This window comes from Lytechinus pictus, chromosome 1, assembly GCF_037042905.1.
Source record: "Lytechinus pictus isolate F3 Inbred chromosome 1, Lp3.0, whole genome shotgun sequence".
NCBI lineage: Eukaryota > Metazoa > Echinodermata > Echinoidea > Temnopleuroida > Toxopneustidae > Lytechinus > Lytechinus pictus.
Window position 1 is genome coordinate 27,247,922 of NC_087245.1, and position 20,177 is coordinate 27,268,098.

The 20,177-nt window shown below is 35.4% G+C and overlaps 1 protein-coding gene and 1 non-coding gene across 2 annotated transcripts; both read left to right on the top strand.

Annotated features, from left to right (window-relative positions):
* The first annotated feature begins 322 nt into the window (after positions 1-322).
* LOC129267972 (U5 spliceosomal RNA) lies at positions 323-441 on the top strand. The gene has a single exon (XR_008585215.2). It is a non-coding gene; the product is annotated as a U5 spliceosomal RNA (small nuclear RNA).
* A 5,654-nt stretch (positions 442-6,095) lies between these two features.
* On the top strand, positions 6,096-20,177 carry LOC129260266 (kinesin-like protein KIF9). Its single transcript, XM_054898283.2, has 16 exons — positions 6,096-6,230; positions 7,814-7,939; positions 8,458-8,623; positions 9,523-9,629; positions 10,226-10,450; positions 11,921-12,097; positions 12,869-13,016; positions 13,582-13,793; positions 14,339-14,590; positions 15,147-15,307; positions 16,457-16,710; positions 17,414-17,536; positions 18,100-18,279; positions 18,506-18,606; positions 19,079-19,183; positions 19,524-20,177. The coding sequence occupies exons 2-16, from the start codon at positions 7,841-7,843 to the stop codon at positions 19,647-19,649; spliced, it is 2,436 nt and encodes an 811-aa protein (XP_054754258.2). The 5' UTR covers positions 6,096-6,230; positions 7,814-7,840; the 3' UTR covers positions 19,650-20,177.

Genomic DNA, 20,177 nt, shown 5'->3' on the forward strand with positions numbered 1-20,177 from the left:
GAATAAATAGATTCAATTAAGAGGACTCGATATCGAGACCACTCAGCCAATCCTCTCTGCGTTATAATCGATTCAACTAGTGGTTGAATTGGTCGGATATTTTCATAATTGTTTGATATTCATTTATTTATATTATATAGATATATCTCATTTTTAGTTTGATATTTACCAAAATGATTTTGTTTATTCTAATTAAAAAAAAAATCCTACACCATATAACATACATGACTGATGTACAAAGAAAATGATAGAACGATGTAAAATCTAACCACTTTTTTTATTACATTTATTTTTTAGATATTATTAATGAAACCCACAATTATCACTCTGGTTTCTCTGCAAGACGCATAAATCTTTCGCCTTTTACTAAAGATTTCCGTGCAGAGGAACACATTGATGAGTATGTAATTATTTTTCTCCGGCTTGTCTTCATTGACGAGCCATGCAATCACTATGTAAAGTAAGATCACATTTTTAATCATCACTTTCTTTACGTACACAGGAATTAGCGAATTAAATTTGTCTCGGATTTTTTTATTATTTCGCCCTCCAAAGGCATTTTACTCGGTCAAATAATTTCAAAATATATATACATAGGCAAAAATTATCAGATAATCAATAAGTGAACTCAAACAATACTTCATATTTCTCTCAAGGGTTCCTATTTAAAGGAGAATGAAACCCTTGAAACCAGCTGAATCCATATCAAAGAGAAAAATCAAAGAAACATATTGTTGAAAGTTTAAAGAAGATTGAATGAATAATAAGAAAGTTATGAGCATTTGAATATTGAGATCACTAATGCCATGTAGATCCTGCCATTGGCAATGCGACCAAGATCTGTGATGTCACACACGTACAACTCCCTCATGACTTTAGTACTTATTTCACTTATATTCTCACTTTTATAGAGTCTATCACAAGGTGAGGTGTTCTCTTTATGAGAGCTAGGACGAGTACAGAGGTTTCACAACATTATATCATTGATGAATCGTTTGTCATATGATTAGAATGAGCAAAAAGAGATGTTTTAGGGTATATTTTCAGTGTCCAAAAGGGGAGAGTTGTTCATCTGTGACATCATAGATCTTGGTCGCATTGCCAATGGCATGGATCTACATGGCATTAGTGATCTCAATATTCAAATGCTCATAACTTTCTTATTATTCATTCAATCTTCCTCAAACTTTCAACAATATGTTTCTTTGATTTTTCTCTTTGATATGGATTCAGCTGGTTTCAAGGGTTTCATTCTCCTTTAAATCATTTACAAGTTATGAAGGAAATTCCTGAGTTTGAAACATGTCCTTTCAAGGATAATTGGGTTTCCATGAAGAGTTGTGCATGGAGGAATTCCATAGCATATAATATTCTCGACATTCAAATGCTCATAATTTTCTTATTGTATGTCCAATATTACTCATGCTTTCGTTGATCCTATTTTATTTTTGTGCTGTCACACAATCTAATTTGTTCCATGCATATATAGGTTTCATTCTCCCTGGATCACTAATATAGCTCCCCCAAATCATGACAATTTTAGAAAGACATCAGAATGATTGCATGTTGTTCTGAGGAACTCCATGAATATGATATTCAGTTTTCACTAATCACTATTTAGTATGAAATAGGGAGGAACTATGGACCTCGATTTTGCCTCTGTACATATTATACAGGGGGCATGGCCGTACGCAGCGGTTGGGTGGGCAGCAGCTGCCCCCAAAAATGTTGAAGACCTACATTTTTTTTACTGAAAATTTTCATAAATTTCACCAATAATGTTTTATTTATTTATTTATATTGTTTTATTTATTTTATACTGCAGGGTAGGCCTGTTCAGTTCTTAAAACTGCTTTACAAAGGCGCCCTGCAGTTTAAAATACATGTCAAGATAACTATGAACAACAACAACAACAACAAACAACATCAAAAATACAAAATACAAAATATCTAACATCAGAAACAATTAACACCAAAATATAGAGTGGGAAGTGACAATTTAAACATACATAGCATTGTAAATCAATGGAATATCATTTCGCTCTTTATCAATTCGTATGAAAGGCTTTGCATAATTTTTTAAAAACTAACAAGGAGGTACAAACTTGTAAATTTGAAGGAAGTGCATTAAATAATTTGGGTCCGACATATGCGAAAGATTTTCTTTTATGTTCAATTCTAGCTTTGGGAAGCTGAAGGGGGCATCGTAAAGAATGTTCACAAAATCCTTCAAATTCACTTTCAAAAATGCAAAAGCACCCCAACGAAACACTGGCATTCTGAATAAACTAAAATATTTTTTTCCTGATCACATTTTAAAAACATTATATTCCACACTTGTTTTATCCCATATGAATTATGGAATATTGGCCTGGGGTAATTGCAATACAACCTTAATTGATAAAATATTCACGATACAAAAACGAGCAATTAGGCTGGTTAATTAAGTTGGTTTTTAATCCCATAAAAATCCATTATTTTTCCAAAATAAAGTACTCAAAATTTCTGATATATATGCATTTCGATTTGATATATTCATGTTTCAGCTTTCAAAAGATGAATTGCCTGATATATTTGCTTCTATATAATATATATGTTTCAAAGGAACAATCTAATCCACACATATCCCACCCGGCTAAGTGACTCATATCACCTTCCGCGTACTCGCACTCTCTTTGCTCAACGAACAATTGCATTTGAAGGGCCCATGCAGGTTTTGGAACGATCTTCCCCATGATATGGTACATAGTGCCTCACTTAATATATTCAAACGTAAATTGAAAGCGATGCTTATCAATTCTTATAATTTCCCTGTGTAAACTGTTATATACAAGTACTTTGTTAATACGCTCTGGCTGAGTAATGAGTAATAAGTAGTCATAGAGTGGCAGACTCTTTTTTATTTATTTTTATTTATTTATTTTTTTGTATTCCTTACATATCCACAATTGTCACATTTTGACATTACTTTATTATTATCAATTTACTTACCTGTCCTCTCCTACTCATTAAGACTGATATTTTTTCTGGATCCTGCAGACTTAACAAGCTTTGCTTTTTTATGCAGGGTCCCTCATATTTCACTCTTTTAAATTGTCTTTAATTCTAAATCGCTATTTTCTTTAAATTGAATTAATTGTTATGCCTTGTCTGATTTGTATTCTCATGAGTTTTCTGATATTGTTTTCATATTGTTGTTTGTACTTGTGAAATGTGTAAAATAAAGTCAAATCAATCAATCAATCAAATCAACGAGAAGCTCGGGAGCTTCGCCCCCTCGTTTTTGAGGTTTTTCGAAACTTTTTTTAAAAATCCCATATACGGCCTTGACATGAGGGGGAGGGTGCAGGGCGCACTTGCCCCTCAATCCTTCCAAATGTTACATGACCGAGAAAAGAAAAAGAAAGAATATTTTTAAAGAAATTAGAAAATGATTTTCTGTATACTTTGAAGTCAAAATATGTTACAATTCAATTGGATTTTTATTTTATAAAGTTAAATTCGTTTTCTCTTGTAACTTTTTTAATTTATTTTTTTATTTGTTTTAAAGGAATTCCCGGACCAATAGGCCTATTCTGATCGTCCCCCTATAAATTGTGTAATCATTACGTGATTTGCTACTATATGCCTCTAAAGGCCACCGCACACTGACCATACGACTGGTCCACGATCCGATGGAACAAATCGCATTTTGCTTATTTTCTGAAAATTTTGGTGAAAAGTATCATTTTTTTGAGGTTCAAAATAGCTGAAATAATACTAATATAACAGTTTGGGATGATTGCAAGCCTTTATTTTGGAGTAAAGGTCAAATTAGTTTCAAATCGTAGCTAATCGTAGGACGGACGACTAGACTTCGCTTTTTTATTTTAAACATGGCAGCATAGTCATAGATTTGAAGGTATGTATTCGTAAGATGATTTAGAACAATTTACACAGTACGATATTCCATGTCTCAACATTAGCATCAAATTCTACTACGTTCTATTTAAAAGTCGGGTCGCAGACAAATCGTAAGGTGTACGTCATCATGCTTATGTCAGATCAGAGAAGAACTATAGCCGGGGAGCGATTCTTGCAATATCAGAGAGGCAAGAAAGTTGGAACCAAAGCGACCGAGATGAATTTTATGCATAGATCTATAGTCAGTTCGTGCATTAACTTCACCTTCGAATTAGGTGGTTAAAATCTTACAAATATATTTTTTTTAACTTTTTACTGTTTTTTTCCTTTGTCTATCTCCATTACGATTTACAGGCCTACGCCCTGTCAAATTACCACGCCTACATACAGGCGCGTAGCCAGGGGGGGGGCGGTGGGGGCGGTCGCCCCCCCAAAAAACGTCCCCAAAAAGAAAAAAAAGAAGGGAAAAAAGAGAGGAAAAAAGGAAAAGGGAAGAGAGGAAAGGGAAGAAAGGTAGCTTTGTCGGTTTTTTTTTCTTTTTATTCTTTTTTTTCTCAAAAGAGAAACTCCTTCACTCTTCCTGTAAATTTATATATGAATTTTGCTTCCGCGCTGCGCGCGGTTAAATGACAATATTGAAGTTCTCCATTGTTTCCCCCACCCTTTCTCTAACCCTGCTTTTCCACCTCAGCTATATGTGTTTCTTGCCAGTTAAAGTTCAAATGTATAGATTAGGGCATGGAATTAGAGTAAGGTTAGGCCGAAGTATATGAAGTTATCTTTTTTTTTTATTGATCGCGCAACTTCTGGTCGGGTCGGCTCCGGGCGGGTAAAATCTTTATATCAATTTCTGCCGTCACCTCCATAAAGTCAACTTCTCCCGCTTTTCAGGTCAACAACCATAGGTAAACAACCATAATTTGGGGGAAACAGGTTCCTAATTTAAAAAGAGGAATGTATAAAATTCGTGTCGTATTAAATAAAAAAGTACAATATTTTTTTTCAAATTCTATTAATCTTCATGTTATTTCCCTGCACATTCATCTCCTGTCCTATTTGTTCGCCCTCAGTTTGAAATTTTGAATGACACTTAGGTTTCTTTATAATTCAAAATGAAGCGCTTCAGGATAAGTCAAAGAAATTAGGCATCCTTTTTTATATAATTTTAATAAATCACAGAAGTTTCAACTTTTTGCGTACTATTTTCCTTGTAATGAAGTTCAATAATCTTAGGTTATCAATTGAATTAGAGCCGATGGGGTATTAGACATATCTGCATTTGATGAAACGTCCGCCCTTTAAAATTTCAGAGTTTTATTGCTCTGCGCGGGGAGGAATATCTTCCTCCCGGCATATACACTTCTTCTCCTCTGTTTTGCGAGTTAAAGATATGCACTGTCGCTAAATTGTTTGTAATCAAATCCGATATTTCCAAGGGAAGTATTCAATATGTCTTTGAGAATACCCTTTTCTCGGGACCCTTTTCATGGCAAAAAAAATTGAAAAAACGCTTTAGCTTCCGCGCTTCGCGCGGGGTTATTATGATTTTAATTTCCTCCATTGTATACCTTTTTGTGCGTTCACAATCACTTTTGAAAACAAGGTTCAAAATCACAATAAAGTCAACTGAATTGGAGCTGATATAGGTACTAGAGACAAGAGAGACGGCTCCTTTTCATTTTAATTTATGACACACCAAAAGCTTCACGCTTCGCGCGGGAGGGGGAAACTCCCCCTCCCTGCACCCACCCCCCAGGGAGCGCGCTTCGCGCGCTCTGTAAGTGTTGGCACGCTTCGCGTGCATTTACCGCCCCCTCCAAAATGAAATCCTGGCTACGCGGTTGCCTACATAACATCTCTTCCATAAGGTTGTAATCACTGGAACCATCGCCATCAAAATGTAGTTTTAACGTTAGAACAGGGGCCCGTCATTTCAACCCTTTTCGATCATGGGGTTTTATATAGTGCCCCCCCCCCCTAAAGCTCCACCCGGGGCCAGGCACTTGCCCCCTAACGTTAGATATGCCACTGCTGATTCTGGCAGTTATTGAACTAGTTAAAATACACATGTATACTACATTATGTACATATGGAATATAATTATACTACATCATGATTTTTTACGGTTGCAGACCATGTGCGCATGAGCAGAGGCCCTGACAACGACGACGCCGTTGATAAACGAAACCAATAATATCGAATGCGTAATTCTACGGACGCGTCAAATGTACGCGCGCCGTCTCATTAGTTGCGTAGTAAATACGAGCAGCACACGCGGACGTCTTGGTTGAATTTACCTTTTTAATTATCACCCTTTTCCAGCTTTTGTAAGTATCAAGTTGCAAGTTTCTAATAATGAAATAATATTTTAAAGCTAAAACTGTGATATTGTATCGTGAAGAATGTTTCAAACGAAAATCCTAGCTTTTAAACGGTGTTTAAGTCAATCGCCCGTCGACACTCTAACCCGCGAATAGCAGAATTGCATGGTTATCCACGCCTGTAGTGTCGGCGGAAAAGTGACCTAGCCTCTTGCTCATGCTCGCTCATAATTGCGAGCAATGCCGCAGTGCAATTGTTGTAATTGACGTTGAACGGTCAATCAGCTTGTTCGCGCACATTCATCTCAATAAGCGTATTACTATTATGACGTGTCAATTGTTTCATCATTAATTAGGAAATATAAACAACATAAAAAAAGTAACAGAAACAATATCACAACAACAACAAAAAGAAGAAAGTGCACAGAATTGGCACTGGCTTGACTTTTATTTTTATCTTGTTAATGTTATGTTATTAAATGTTACTAGGCCTAATACACTAGTCTAGTTAGTTTAGTAACATTATTTGGATTTTGGAATGGGATGGGCGTTTTGATCAAACTTGAACTTTTAACTTATTGAAATAACATAACGGTACCGGTACGGTACGGTACCGTAGTTTCGAAAATCAAAATTTTGAAAGTCAACCAGCCAGCAGCAGGTTTCCAGGATAAAGATGAAAATGAAAGGTCGTCGCAGTGAAGGGAAGGGTGGATCAAAATCAAATCAGGGTTCTAATGAAGGGGCAGAGGATTCAGATGAATTCCAAGTTGAAGAAGATTATTCTGTTGCTCAAACTCCAATCTACATGGATGAGACATCGATCCTGAGAATGGTATGGGTGGGAATTATTCAACTCCATGCAAGAAACAGAAGAAAAGTTTGCTCACTTAAAAGTATCCTATTTTTTAAATTTAAGCTGTCTTGGACAGTGTTAAATTTTTTTGTGAAAAATGCAATTAATACAGTTTTAAAGCATTGTTTAAACAATTTTATCAATTTGATGTATCATTTCCATCTGTTTCATTAATATTATTTTACATTGGCCTAAATAGAAAAATGCCCTAAAGTCTAGACCTTTAATGAAGTTGTTGTATGACAAGTGAAGTTCAAATATACACTGTACTGTAGGCCTACTGAAATCTAGGCCTAATTACATTTTGTTTGAAATACTGTAGCATACTCGTATCAATGTCTTATATTTTATGTTTTACCTCATTTCTTAAGATTAAGAGAGATTAAAATTTTTAAGATAAAGAATGATCTACTTTTAATACCAGTAATAACACAAGATCCCCTATATTATGGTGTATAAAAGAATATTCATTTTTGTTGCTAATTTCAATGAAGTATTGTATTCTATTTGCATTTTGTACATACATTTTGATTTACATTTTTGGTCGTGTTGTGAAACTAGATATAACTCTTCCATGCAGCTTTGAGAAATATATTGATGATTATATTTCTGTGAGAATGTACTTTAGCACTGATTTTAAATTGTTTTAAGGGTGTTTACAACAAGTACACACATGGGAAACACCTAAAATCTTTTCAGAATTTCACTGTTGTCCTCTTATTTCCTTCCTTAGGGAGAACTTGAATCAAGTGAAACATCAATGATGAATAAGCGAAGCAGTAAGGTGCGTGTCTATGTACGCACTAGGCCAACTGACAAGTTTGCCCAGGATATGATTGAGCTCGTTCCTGATGGCAAGGTAGGTTTTCCTCAAAAGTTTAGATTCATTAATCATTTATTGAAGTCTTTGCTTAATTGAATCTGAGTCTGGTGAAAATTCTAAGAATGATGATTTTACAAACGCAGTGGGAATATATTTTTGTGATAATGATGATTGGTGACTTATAGTCATAATTTTAGAGTGTTGGGTCATCCTTACAAAAAGCATTAATTTATGACATTGTTCATCAAGTGTTTCTTTTGGTTACCTCTTATGCTAGTAGTTTATTTTGAACAAGAATGCATCACAAAAAATCTGATTAAAAACATGCAATTAACAAGGGAGCAGTACATTACCACAATTTTCATGTACATAATGTTCATATATGTTGCTATTTTTCTGTTTTACAGTTTTGTTTTACTTCCATCTAATGATCTAACAATATTTTCATGCTAGATCATATTAAATACAATTTGTACAACTTTGTAGTTGCATGTAAAGATATAATTTCATGATGAAAAACAAAGGGTATGAATCATCATTCTTTATTGTCACAGAGCGTCAACATCCATGCCAAGAAAGATGTGAAAAGAGGCGTGGTGAACAATCAGATGTTAGATTGGTCCTTTAAGATGGATGGTATTCTTCATAATGCTAGTCAAGATAAGGTTTATGAAGAAGTTGCTTCACCTCTAGTCACACAGCTTCTTGATGGTTATAATGGTGAGTTTTTTAATATATTTTTTTATATAGATTATAGAACTTGATTTGCTGAATTTGCAATTTAAGTGTATTTTTATGAGAAAATTCAATTTTCCTTTAACCCCCCCCCCCCCTCATCCATGTGTGTGAGTTGTTATTTGTTATTGCTGTATTTTTGTATATTAGGAAATAATTTTGCTTACCAATTTGATGAGCTTTTTGGTCATAAAAGAAAAGCTCTTCACAACATACTGTGCAGTCCTATATGAAATCTGCTATCCAAAGGTATTTTTTGTGGAGCATTAAAAAAAAATGTGGAGGAAATTGTGATGCTATACCAGGAAAAACATTCCATGTAGAAGTAATTTTTTTCTTTTTACATCAATTGTTTAACATTTATGTAGCCTGCATGAATGGCTTTCAATGATTTCTAAATTGCTTTCCACTTATCTGAAGGCAGGTCAATTTGTGATATTTGTAAGTCAGTCTCCATTTGTTTATTATAAGGATTTTTATTTCCATTTATTATCCAGATGCATAATTTGAATTCAGTTTGAGAAAAGTTGATTTATGGATGATCATTAAAAGTTCCTATATTGTCTTATATTTGTTTTCATCTCATATTGTCTTTCACCCTGTATGTATGGTTAAATAAATAATGATAATTGTATTAAAGTAACTAAGAGAATCAGTTCAAGCAAGAAATATTTGAGAATCATCCATAACAAATCTCATTTCACTCTACTTCTTTAGTTGATAAACTAATTTGATTATCAAGTCGTGGAAGTTGATACAATTTTTTTAGAATGTGTACCTATTCTTTCTCACTCTGTATCTGTGAAGGGCTTATTTTTGAGGATATTAAGAGATGGTTTGTAATTGTATTGAGGCAAGATTTCAATATTCTGTCAAATTAACAGGGACATTATTATGTTATGGTCAAACTGGCGCTGGTAAAACCTACACAATGACTGGAGCAACAGAGAATTACAAGCAAAGAGGAATCATCCCAAGGGCTATCTCACAGGTATGTAAAGAACAGAAAATTGTCTAGTTTTATTTGCCATATGGTATTTGTGGCATAGTGAAAATTATTATGATTCCCCTGACTCTTGAAACATTTGTCATATGCATAGTTCATATCTGATTTATAAGGGTATTTGCATTTGATTCAATTTCCAAACCATTCAAACTAGAAAATATAAATCATCATTATTATCATACATACTATTTTTTTGCCTTTCAGTGTTTCTAATATATTTTACTTATAATTGAAAATTAAAGTTCCCCTGCTATGTAAATAATGTAAATTTTCAACAGAGAAGTTTGGGGGTATAATGGATATTCCTCATTGTTATTATTGACTATGTACTGTGTAAAAAAAAATAGAATTAACCCATCAAGGTAGTCAGCTTAACAAAGTGTCTTCTTTAAGGTATCAAACTAAACCCAAATCACACAATTACAAGACTACTGCTCTACCAAATGAGCTATCACACCTCCCAATGGAAAGATTTTGAGCAAAATAACTGAGTAAAAGTTCCTACACTCCGATTCATTGGGCGAAATTACTGTTTATATATATTAATTTCAATTCTCCTCATTTCTTTATAAATGCCTCAGGTTTACAAGGAAATAGAGGACAGACCAGAGCAAGCGATCACCGTTCGGATCACCTATTTAGAGATCTACAACGAGACCATGTTTGATCTCTTGTCCACTCTGCCATACAGTATGCAGGGGCTTCCCCAGATGACCATCACAGAGGACGAGTTTGGGATAAATATCAAAGGCTTGAGTGTACATCTTGCTCACAATGAAGAGGAGGCTCTCAATCTGCTGTTTGAGGTATATTTATGATAATGATTATTCTTCATTGATTTTAGGGAGTTGTTTTTTAATATTTTTTTTTGTAGTTCCATATCCATTTGATTTAATGCTTGGGGTGCTCTGAAAGAGAAAAAAATATCTGTCCTTTTAATGCGCATTAGTTGTTCATATAGGCAGTTTCTCAAATTGTAATTTTCAATTTTAAGATCTGACAAAAATGACAGTTTCATATTTTTGTAATATCTGATATTTCTTCTATACGTTTTTCGAGCTTGACATTTCGATTTAATTTGCCCATGTTGATTATATTGGCTGACTGATGAAATGGCTTTGACTTTACAGGGCGGAAATGGCAAGGAAAATAGAGTAATGTTTCGGCTTACCGTTTGTAAAATAAATGTGTGGTCAACTTATGAAAGATATCAATCGTATTTATTCCCTGGACACTGTACAGTGATAAAAATTATATAGATTTCTGTAGTCAGTGCAGTGAGTGCACTATGGAATATTCAGATTGAATTACCTTGAAGGCCACACCTTTCCATAAAAGTGAGGTGGTTTGGCAGGTTTAACCCTTATAAGACTGTGGAGGGTTGCTGATTCAGCCCCTCGACATTTTTCGCGATAAATCCGCCGCACAATTTTTTTGACCCCGTCGCTCGCTGACTTTTTACTTTCAAGTCTCGCGCAAGTTTTGAGACCAAAATTGTGACCCTCGGGTACACGGTTCCGAAATTACGCAACATTTTGTAAGTGCATGCAGACCCTAAATTACTCAAAAACGTGAATTCGTGTACAATTTCAAAATTCATAAATGAATAATTATTTTTCCTTTTAGTGATTAAAATCAATTAATTTCATCTTGTTTATGGTCAAAATAAAGTCCCTGACAATTAACATTGAAAAAAAAAAAAAAAAAAAAAGTTGAAAAACAAAGAAATACATAATAAATTTTGAAAAAAATAAAATTCATAAGAAAATAAATGTGAAATATGATCAGATTCCTATAAAGAGGCTGTGAATCAAAAATCAGCATTCTAGGGGCATTATTTAGTTAATTAGAGCAAACCGTTGATTTTATGCATAAATAAGCATAATTAATTAGCAGTGAGATTTTTAGCAGAATTTGATCTTATACTAGTAGTTTTGTAGATTATGCCATGGGTAATGCGCGTGCCAATTTTCGTCGCGATCGCGTGATTGATGGCCGAGATCATAAGGGGGGCTGAATCAGCCCCCCCCCCTCAGTATTCTTAGGTGTCGAAATAGCCCAGTCTTTTTAGGGTTAAGGCGGCCCCATGGGATCCATTTATAAAACTTACTTCAGGTTTCTCAATGGTATCATTGGGTGAAAAGGGGTAAGGTCCAATCTTGGTAATATCTGTCTATCTTCCCTTTTTCTTTCATGTATTGAATTGACAGTTTCGTTTGAATAATTTTCATGAATAATTGGAATGGTTTTATTCAATTATTCATATCATATCTTAGGGTGAGACCAATCGTGCCATCGCCTCTCATGCTCTGAACAGTGTATCCTCCCGATCTCACTGTATCTTCACCATACACGTTGAATCAAGATCCAGGACCGAATCCAATGCTAAATACATCCGCAGCAAGTTCAACCTGGTCGATCTTGCTGGTTCAGAGCGCCTTAGTAAGACAGGGGTAAGTGCTGATCATTTTGAAAGGTCAAGGTGTCCACAATAAGTTTAGTTGAATCGATAGATTAGATTATGAGCAAAAAAAGAATGTACAGATTTCACTAACTTTTTCAGTTGAGTCAAGATACATAATATGGTTACTGTTCTAAGTTGTGCAAAAAATTTGATTGAAGTTCAGGAAAAGTAGTTTGAATTATATGACACCTAGATAGATCCTTGTCATTTGATTGGTTGTTTGGTATCGATCATTCTGCCCATTTTACAATGACGACATCAGCCATGCAATTTTGGATCCATACGATTTTGTCCATTGCATGCGCGCACCAAAAGAGCAGGCACCACAGGTTTTACACTCGTATTTGCAGTGCGCGTCTTGTATGTATGCGACAATCAACAGACCAAGCTCGCACTGCATGAGCATTATTTTGCATCAAAATTACCGGTAATAAATTTCAAATGAAAAGGGATGTATGTTTAGGTGTCATATAAATCAAATTATGATTTTTTTATTTTTATTTGTGCAATGGACAGAATACTTCATTCGGTGAAAGATGAAATGTATGACCCATTCAACTCAGGCTGCGCCTCGTTGAATGGATCATTTCATCTTTCACTTCAGGAAGTATTCTGTCCATTGCACTCATAAACATTCATTATTTATATACTAATTTGTTACACTTCTATATATTTCAGATGATAGTAGAGTACATGTATGGGAATACAGTGATGTAGACATGATGAGCTCATATCTGTGATTATTTTTTCTTCTTTACAGTCTGAAGGCAAGACACAGCAAGAGGCTGTGTACATCAACAAATCCTTGACATTCCTGGAACAGACGACCATTGCCTTGGCTGATAGGAGACGAGAGCATATACCCTACAGACAGACCAAGCTTACACACTGTCTCAAAGATTCATTAGGTATGCAAACTCTTTAAATGCCACAGAAATTGCGTTTTTAATGAGATTTATGTGTTTTATAAGGTGTGAATTAATGACTCTAGGATGTTAAGGCCTCTGCACACCTTACAACTGGTTCATGATCATGTTGCAATTTTTTGAACAAAATTGCTTTTATTGTCTCACCTGCATAGCAGAATGAGACTAAAGGCGCCGCTTTTCCTATGGCGGTGGCGGCTCTGGCGTCAACATCAAATCTTTACCGAAGGTTAAGTTTTTGAAATGACAGCATAACTTAGAAAGTATATGGACCTATTTCATGAAACTTGGACATAAAGTTAATCAAGTATTACTGAACATCCTGCCTGAGTTTCATATAGTAGTCTTATTTTATTCAAACAGTGCCTGGGAAAATTAAATATACAAATAATTGTTCAATTAATCATAGCTTTAAGTCTGTGGCAAACTGTGTACAGAAAATTACAACCAGTTCCATGATTTGAGCATATCTCTTTATGCCCCTAGCCTCCCTTCTTGTATGGTGAAATTGCTACACAAATCAAAAATTAAATTGTCTTTCCAACAGGTGGAAACTGCAACACCCTCATGATCGCCAACGTCTGGGGAGAAGCCAACCAGATAGAGGAAACTATCTCAACCCTGCGCTTTGCTACCAGGATGATGTGCATCGCTGTTAATCCCGCCGTCAATGAATACTTTGATCCTGCACTGCTTGTGAAGAAACTTGAGAAGGAGATCAAACATCTGAAACATGAACTCACCATGCATGATACTCTGGTGAGTTTAAAGTCCTGCGAGCAAACACTATTGCAATCCATCTTTGATCTTATTATGGAAAAATTTTATCATTTGATATAAACTAATCTCAGAAATTTAGTTATTGAATATCAGAAATATGCAGACAAATTGAACTTTAAAATTTATTTATTAAAAATCATATGGCAGCCAAAAGCTGAATTGAGTGGACTTTACATCACATAATAAAATACAACAAATAATCAATGCAAAGATTGCATCCTGAAATTTTTAGCCCATTTCATGCTTTTTGTCATAGGTTTTAAATAAAAAAGAAAGAAAGAAATAAATAAAACACACACAGAGATTTAATTTTGATTGATTTCATGTTAAATAACAAACTTTAATAATGTAATACATATTTTGATTCCATAGCATAAATGTTTTGGGTCTATTACCGTATCTAGTATTGAATTGGAATGGTGATAGATGCATGGGGGGTAGGGGGTGTTCACTAAAGCTAAAATCATGATTCCAATTGTTATGAAGAGAGAGGAGATCAAATTGAAGATAACCTTTTCTTGCAGGCCAACCGGAGCCAAGTGAGTTACGAGCCGCTATCCGATACTCAACTTCTAGAGGTCAACAACCAGGTCCGACGCTACCTTGATGGCTCGCTGGAAGAGATCGATATCGTCAACATTCGACAAATCCAGAGCATCTTTCAAACATTCAAAACAATGGTTAGTCAGATGGAGAGTGAGGTCGAAGGTCGTTTAAGGCAGAAGTATACCATCATTGACCGGATGGATCCTAATGCTGTAGCTGCTGCACAGAAGGTAAGCAGACCTTACGATAATCAGAGCTTTTTGTTTGTTCAGATATCCTTCTTATACCACTAGTACTCGATCAGTCATATTGTTTGATACTTGTATTAGTTTCCCTGACATTGACTCGACTTACTCGGTAATCGATATGAAGCATCTTATGTATTTTTTTCAGGTATTTACATCAATATAGATTTTAAGTAAAGGTTGCAACTTGCGAAAGAATGTAATCAGTGGTATTTCCATATCAAACAAACTGAGCACAATCTATAGTATTAAGGTTTTCGGGGGGGGGGGGGGATGTTCGGGAAGGGGTTATCTTCACAATGATAACAGTGCTTAAATACTTAATGTTTCTATCAAAGCACCTTATATGCACCTGTTAATACAAACTGGACTTGCTTTTGAACCCGATGCTGATATCTTGGGCACCTTTGCAATCTAACGCAGAGTCTATCTCAGACAATTGAAGAGCAAATTGTACTTTTTTTTGGGGGGGGGGGGCTGCTCCTCTTTACCTCCTTCCCATATTTAACTAATTCTTTTTTACTTTAATTATTTCAATCAGGCTGGTGTAGTGTTTGATGAGGATGGTGGTGCTACATATGTAGGAGAGGTCGACGGACAGGGCTTTGGTATAGGAGTTGCTCCTGCTTCATCTAAGCCAGCTCATTCATCTGTGGTGTCTGCACGAAAGGCCAGGGGAAGGAAAGCCAAGGAAAGGGGAAGGTGAGAACTTTATCCATGTTTTTTTCCTGTAATTTTGCCTTGTTATGTCAAAAGCTAGATATAAGTTACATGTTCTTAACTTTTGTTTGAGGCAATAAAGCTGATTAAAAATTTGGCAAACTTCCTGTCTTCAAAGATGTCATACTGCTAAATTTTTCAACTGCCATTGCTGTGTAAGTTCAAGGCCTGTTAGATTGAGGCTAGACAATATTGGTAATTTTGTCATGAATGTGAAATAGCATGGTAACAGTACTCAAAAGCCAATCAAAATCAAGGTGTGTATAGTAGGTACTCTTGTACTCATGATGGTAAATTTGCCAATAGTTGTACATTTAAAGCGACCTTACATTGACAAATCATGGGGATATCAAGGCTAATCTCAGAACGGAGAAGGGATTTGAGTCTTTCACTCGGCTGCATGCCTGGGGGTGTTATGTAATAGACGTCGGCGTGTCTAGGAGGTCTAATAGGAGATCAATAGTTAGAAGACTAACCAACCAGAAGTAAACTGCGTGTTTTCACTTTGAAACATGTAACTTCACAGAGGTTATTAAGTTTGGTTTAGCAATCAAGAGACCTGCTTAGAGTCTAGGAATTGGGATTGTTGGAAACCAGAAGTGCGACGACCCTAAGAAAATAACCATCACGAGGTCGGTCAAATTCGTGCTGTCAGAACTTTTATTGCATTAGTATGATGGGCACTCATGACGGACGGATTATATTATGCAAGTCAATTGGCCTTTTGCAAATTTCGTATTGATTAAATTTTCCCGTGATTTGTCAATTGCTGGGCGCTTTAAGTACATTTAAGTTCAGGAATAAAATGCTCCTGCACATTTGCTATCCATTATTTAATCTCATTGATGACTATGCAGTACCATGCACATCACCTGAATGCAATCTGACCATGCAGTGATGCATAATGTATATACCACATGTCTTTGAGTCACTCTTGGGTCTTTGTAAAACAGTCCCCAGATCTTTTGATTTAATTGGCTTCAATCGATGTTTTAAATAATAGTTACAATTCACCATGTTAGGATATTTCAGACTAAGATTTCGATGGTGGCAGGGATTACCCTTACATATTGAAGAATGGTGAGATATCAAGGAGATCTGAAACTGTTATTGTTATGGATCTTCATACAGCCCTCAACTGAAAGGTGTTTCCACCCCTTCCCCTACCATGGAGCGAGCCTCCCCCGTCAGGAACGGTAACATCGGCCCGGACACTAGAGAATCAGCGGTCCGGACTGAGACGGCCTCGGTGACTGGGTCGCAGGGTCCAGCAGCAGAGGGCGCTACACAGGGAAGAGCGACTCCGCCGCTCAGGACAGTTGCATTTGAGGAATTCAAGCACGAGAAAGGCAGTGAGATCAATAGGATACTCATGGAAAATAAAGGTGAGAAGGTCACATTTATTTACTTTTATGGATGTTTAAACCTCAGTTCCAGGTCCTGCCATCTTTTTTTTAGGTTTTTGGAATTTGACCATGTCCATGAAGTTGAGCAACTTTAACTTTTTGTACGTTACTGGTATATTTTCCTACCGTCTTTCTAGACAATTTCTCAAATAATTCTAGTTATAGTTATCTTAGGCACCTTAGCAAAAGTCAGAGCCAGTTATTTCATGCAAGAAGACTGTATGCATCTTTTCATTGCCAATATTCATGTTCCTTTCCATTTTCGAAAGATGCATAATGCTTTTGTAACAGGATTCCTGATGAAAGACACTGTACAAACTTTGGGTGAGATGCCTTAATTAACATTTTCTGTTTAACATGGTCCAAATGTCATTTCAAGCAGTTGAATGGGGTGACTTTGTTGCAATACAATAGGAAATAATTGCCCAAGATATACCAAGTCATGATCATGAAGAAAATAAGGTAGTTTTACAGTTCTTATGCCATTTTAAAAATTACTACAAATCAACTTTGAAATTTTAGGAAAAAATAATTATATTGGGATAATCTGCTGATTCTGCCCACTATCATACATTGTGTAATTTGACCTAAATTTAAGAAGAAAAGGCAAATCTTGTAGAAAAAATAGTGTTCAGGCTTTTTACTTACTTAAAAAAAAAATGATTTGTGGTTTCTTTTGTAGATATTCTTAAAGGGAAGAGGAAACATTGCAGAGACTTGGCCAAGACTATCAACATGACAAAGCAAGAGATTGATGTGACGAGGAGTGCTATTGAGAAATTAAGGCAAGAGAAAGCTGAGCAAGGTTAGTTTATGGATCCAATTCCTAATCGGATGCGAGTCTTTTCTTGCGTTTCGTATTCATGATTCACTATGAGCTGCAAACCTGTAAGAAGGATAAGTGTATACTGTCTCCTTGTAAAAATTAGAAATTGCAAACTTGTTTGTCTCTTTAGAAAAATTAGAATATTGTATGAGGATTAGGAAAAATTATGATATTGCTCCTTTTTATGTGGGTGCAATTTGTAAAGAAATGGAACAAATGTTGCCACACCCTTATATAATATATCAAGATCATAATCTTTCAAAGCAGGGGAATTGGAAAATCCTAAATCTTATTTCTGTATTCCCACTGGGTTGATTTTAGGTGTGTAATTCAATATCTTGTGAAAGCTTTAATATACAGGTTGCTAGATGACGAAATTTAGTTCAATTTTCAATGGTCAATTTTCCAATTATTTGTTGTCAATGAATTTGTCCCTGTATTTCATCGGTCCTCTGATGATAAATCCCTTGCTGTACCGGTAAAAAAAAACCCTTTTTAATCAGGCTATATGAAATAACATCAATTAATCTTTTGTTTCATAGGTGACTTTGTGAACGAGGAAGGCGAGATGGTGATCAGTGAGGAAGAGTTCCAGATGATCAGGAAACTGAAGGAACTCAAAGCTTCATACCGCAGTGATTATGATGAACTAAGACAGATTAAATCAGAGATACAGTACTGTCAGAAGCTTGTAGACCAGTGCAGACAAAGACTTGTAACTGGTAAGGTTATGCAATACAATGAGGGTTACAGGTGACAGGGAAGGGTTTTATGGTTGACTATATACTTTACTTAGTATCCATATATTGTTAATGATCTTTTACAACTTGCACATAATTTGTGAATTTCTGCTCATAATCAGTATAATTATGTGATTTTTTTTTTTCTAGATTCGGTTTGAGTCTGCTATTAGAATGTAAGTAAACCTGTATCGTTCCTCATTTTCAGAATTCGACAGCTGGTACAGTGAATGTTTCCTTAGTACTGAGGAGGGTCAGAGTAGTGCAGCGGCAGGAGTTGGAGCAAGACCCGGAACGCAGTATGACATGGTGAGTATACCTCTGTAACCTATCTGTTTTGATGAATTATTCAAATCCCTATTCAGTCAATGTGTATTTTTCAAATTGGCAACAGCAATTATTTCCTGGGGGGGGGGGGTGGATTTCATAATAAAATTGTATTGAATTTGATATGAGAATATTTTTCAAAGCTAGAAATTGGCTATATTACATAGAGAATGATTTTGACTTTTTCATTATGTTGCCATTTTAAGGAATTCAGTGCTTGTTTGACTAAATTTGTGATACAAATAAAAACAGCAATGAACAAAATTATGTTCATACAAACATTAGAAATGGATAGTGGAAATTTATTCTAGTCTTTAATGAATGTGCAAAAAGATTAAAATGTAAATCAATTTCTTTAAAACAAAAAATGTACAGAACAGAAGAAATATTTTTTCTGGTTAATGTTGGCTTAAAACCAAGCTAAAATTTTGTTTTTGCTATCTTTGCTGTGCAGCCTGAAGATGAAGGGGAGAAGTTTGAGAGATTACAATCAGAACTCCTAATGGAGAATCCTGATTCAGCGTCTTTCTACAATGCCAAGATGAGGACAGATAGGCGGGTAAGTGAAAACTTGTTGGTAACTTATAATCAAGATGTTGCAGGTATGAATTGTTTGTGGAGCTTATTGTATTATATACGTGGAAGTCTTCTTGCACATCATTAATTATTTTCCCAGAATACATGCACTTACTCAGTGGCAGATTTAGAGAGAGAGAGAGGGGGGGGGGGGGGGGGGGCTAACCGCAGTAAATAAAGGCAAAATGTTTGGAAAAGATAAAAGAAAAATGTTTTTTTTGAAAAAAGGGATCCGCCACTACACTACTGTGCACTGTCTGTATAATATTTGTAATTTTCTGTCATTAATCATTTAGTGTATATTTCTTTCATTCTGTTGACAGAAAATTTTGGAGGATGCCATGAATCAGCCTCAACCCCAGGTCTCCTCTAACCGGCCAAGGGACATCACATCGCCTACGGTCACCATACGCAACAAACCCCCATCTATGATGCTTGTCCAGAATTAGTGCCACTAAAACCATGAACTGCTTTCAACATCTGTGGAGACCAACAATAGCTATTTTCAAATGAACATTGTCTGTTTAATGATACTTAATCAATATGATAGAAGTTTCAAATATTTTTGGTTGAATCTATTAACAAGGTTGATGAATAGTCACAAAGTGTAACATTAGAAACATTATTGAAAACGAATCAAAATGGTTAATGATTGGAGGGGGGATGTTCTTGTCAAGAAAGGGGAGAATGAAATGTTTAGAGAGTACACTTGTTGGTTTCATATTGGATCTTTGTCATGTTATTCCTAATGCTTTTAGGATGTATAAACTGTTATCTTTCAGCTAGGAAGTTAGAGATGACTGTGATCTTTAAATCAAGATTGGTTTTAATACTTTGAGTTAAAACTTGATGTATCACTCCTAACATTTTGATTACTTGATCATTGTACAAGATTTTTAAAGTGAAATAAAGCCAAATTTCATTGAGATGGGCATCTATGGTTTTGTGTGGTTTATAAAATGCTATTGTTATAGACT

What these genes read in the sequence shown, in the direction of transcription:
- LOC129260266 (XM_054898283.2), top strand. Translation starts at nt 7,841, where the DNA reads ATGATGAATAAGCGAAGCAGTAAGGTGCGTGTCTATGTACGCACTAGG. An exon ending in AGCTCGTTCCTGATGGCAAG is followed by an intron (nt 7,940 to 8,457) that starts GTAGGTTTTCCT and finishes TTATTGTCACAG; the next exon opens with AGCGTCAACATCCATGCCAA. An exon ending in CAGACAAAGACTTGTAACTG is followed by an intron (nt 18,280 to 18,505) that starts GTAAGGTTATGC and finishes CCTCATTTTCAG; the next exon opens with AATTCGACAGCTGGTACAGT.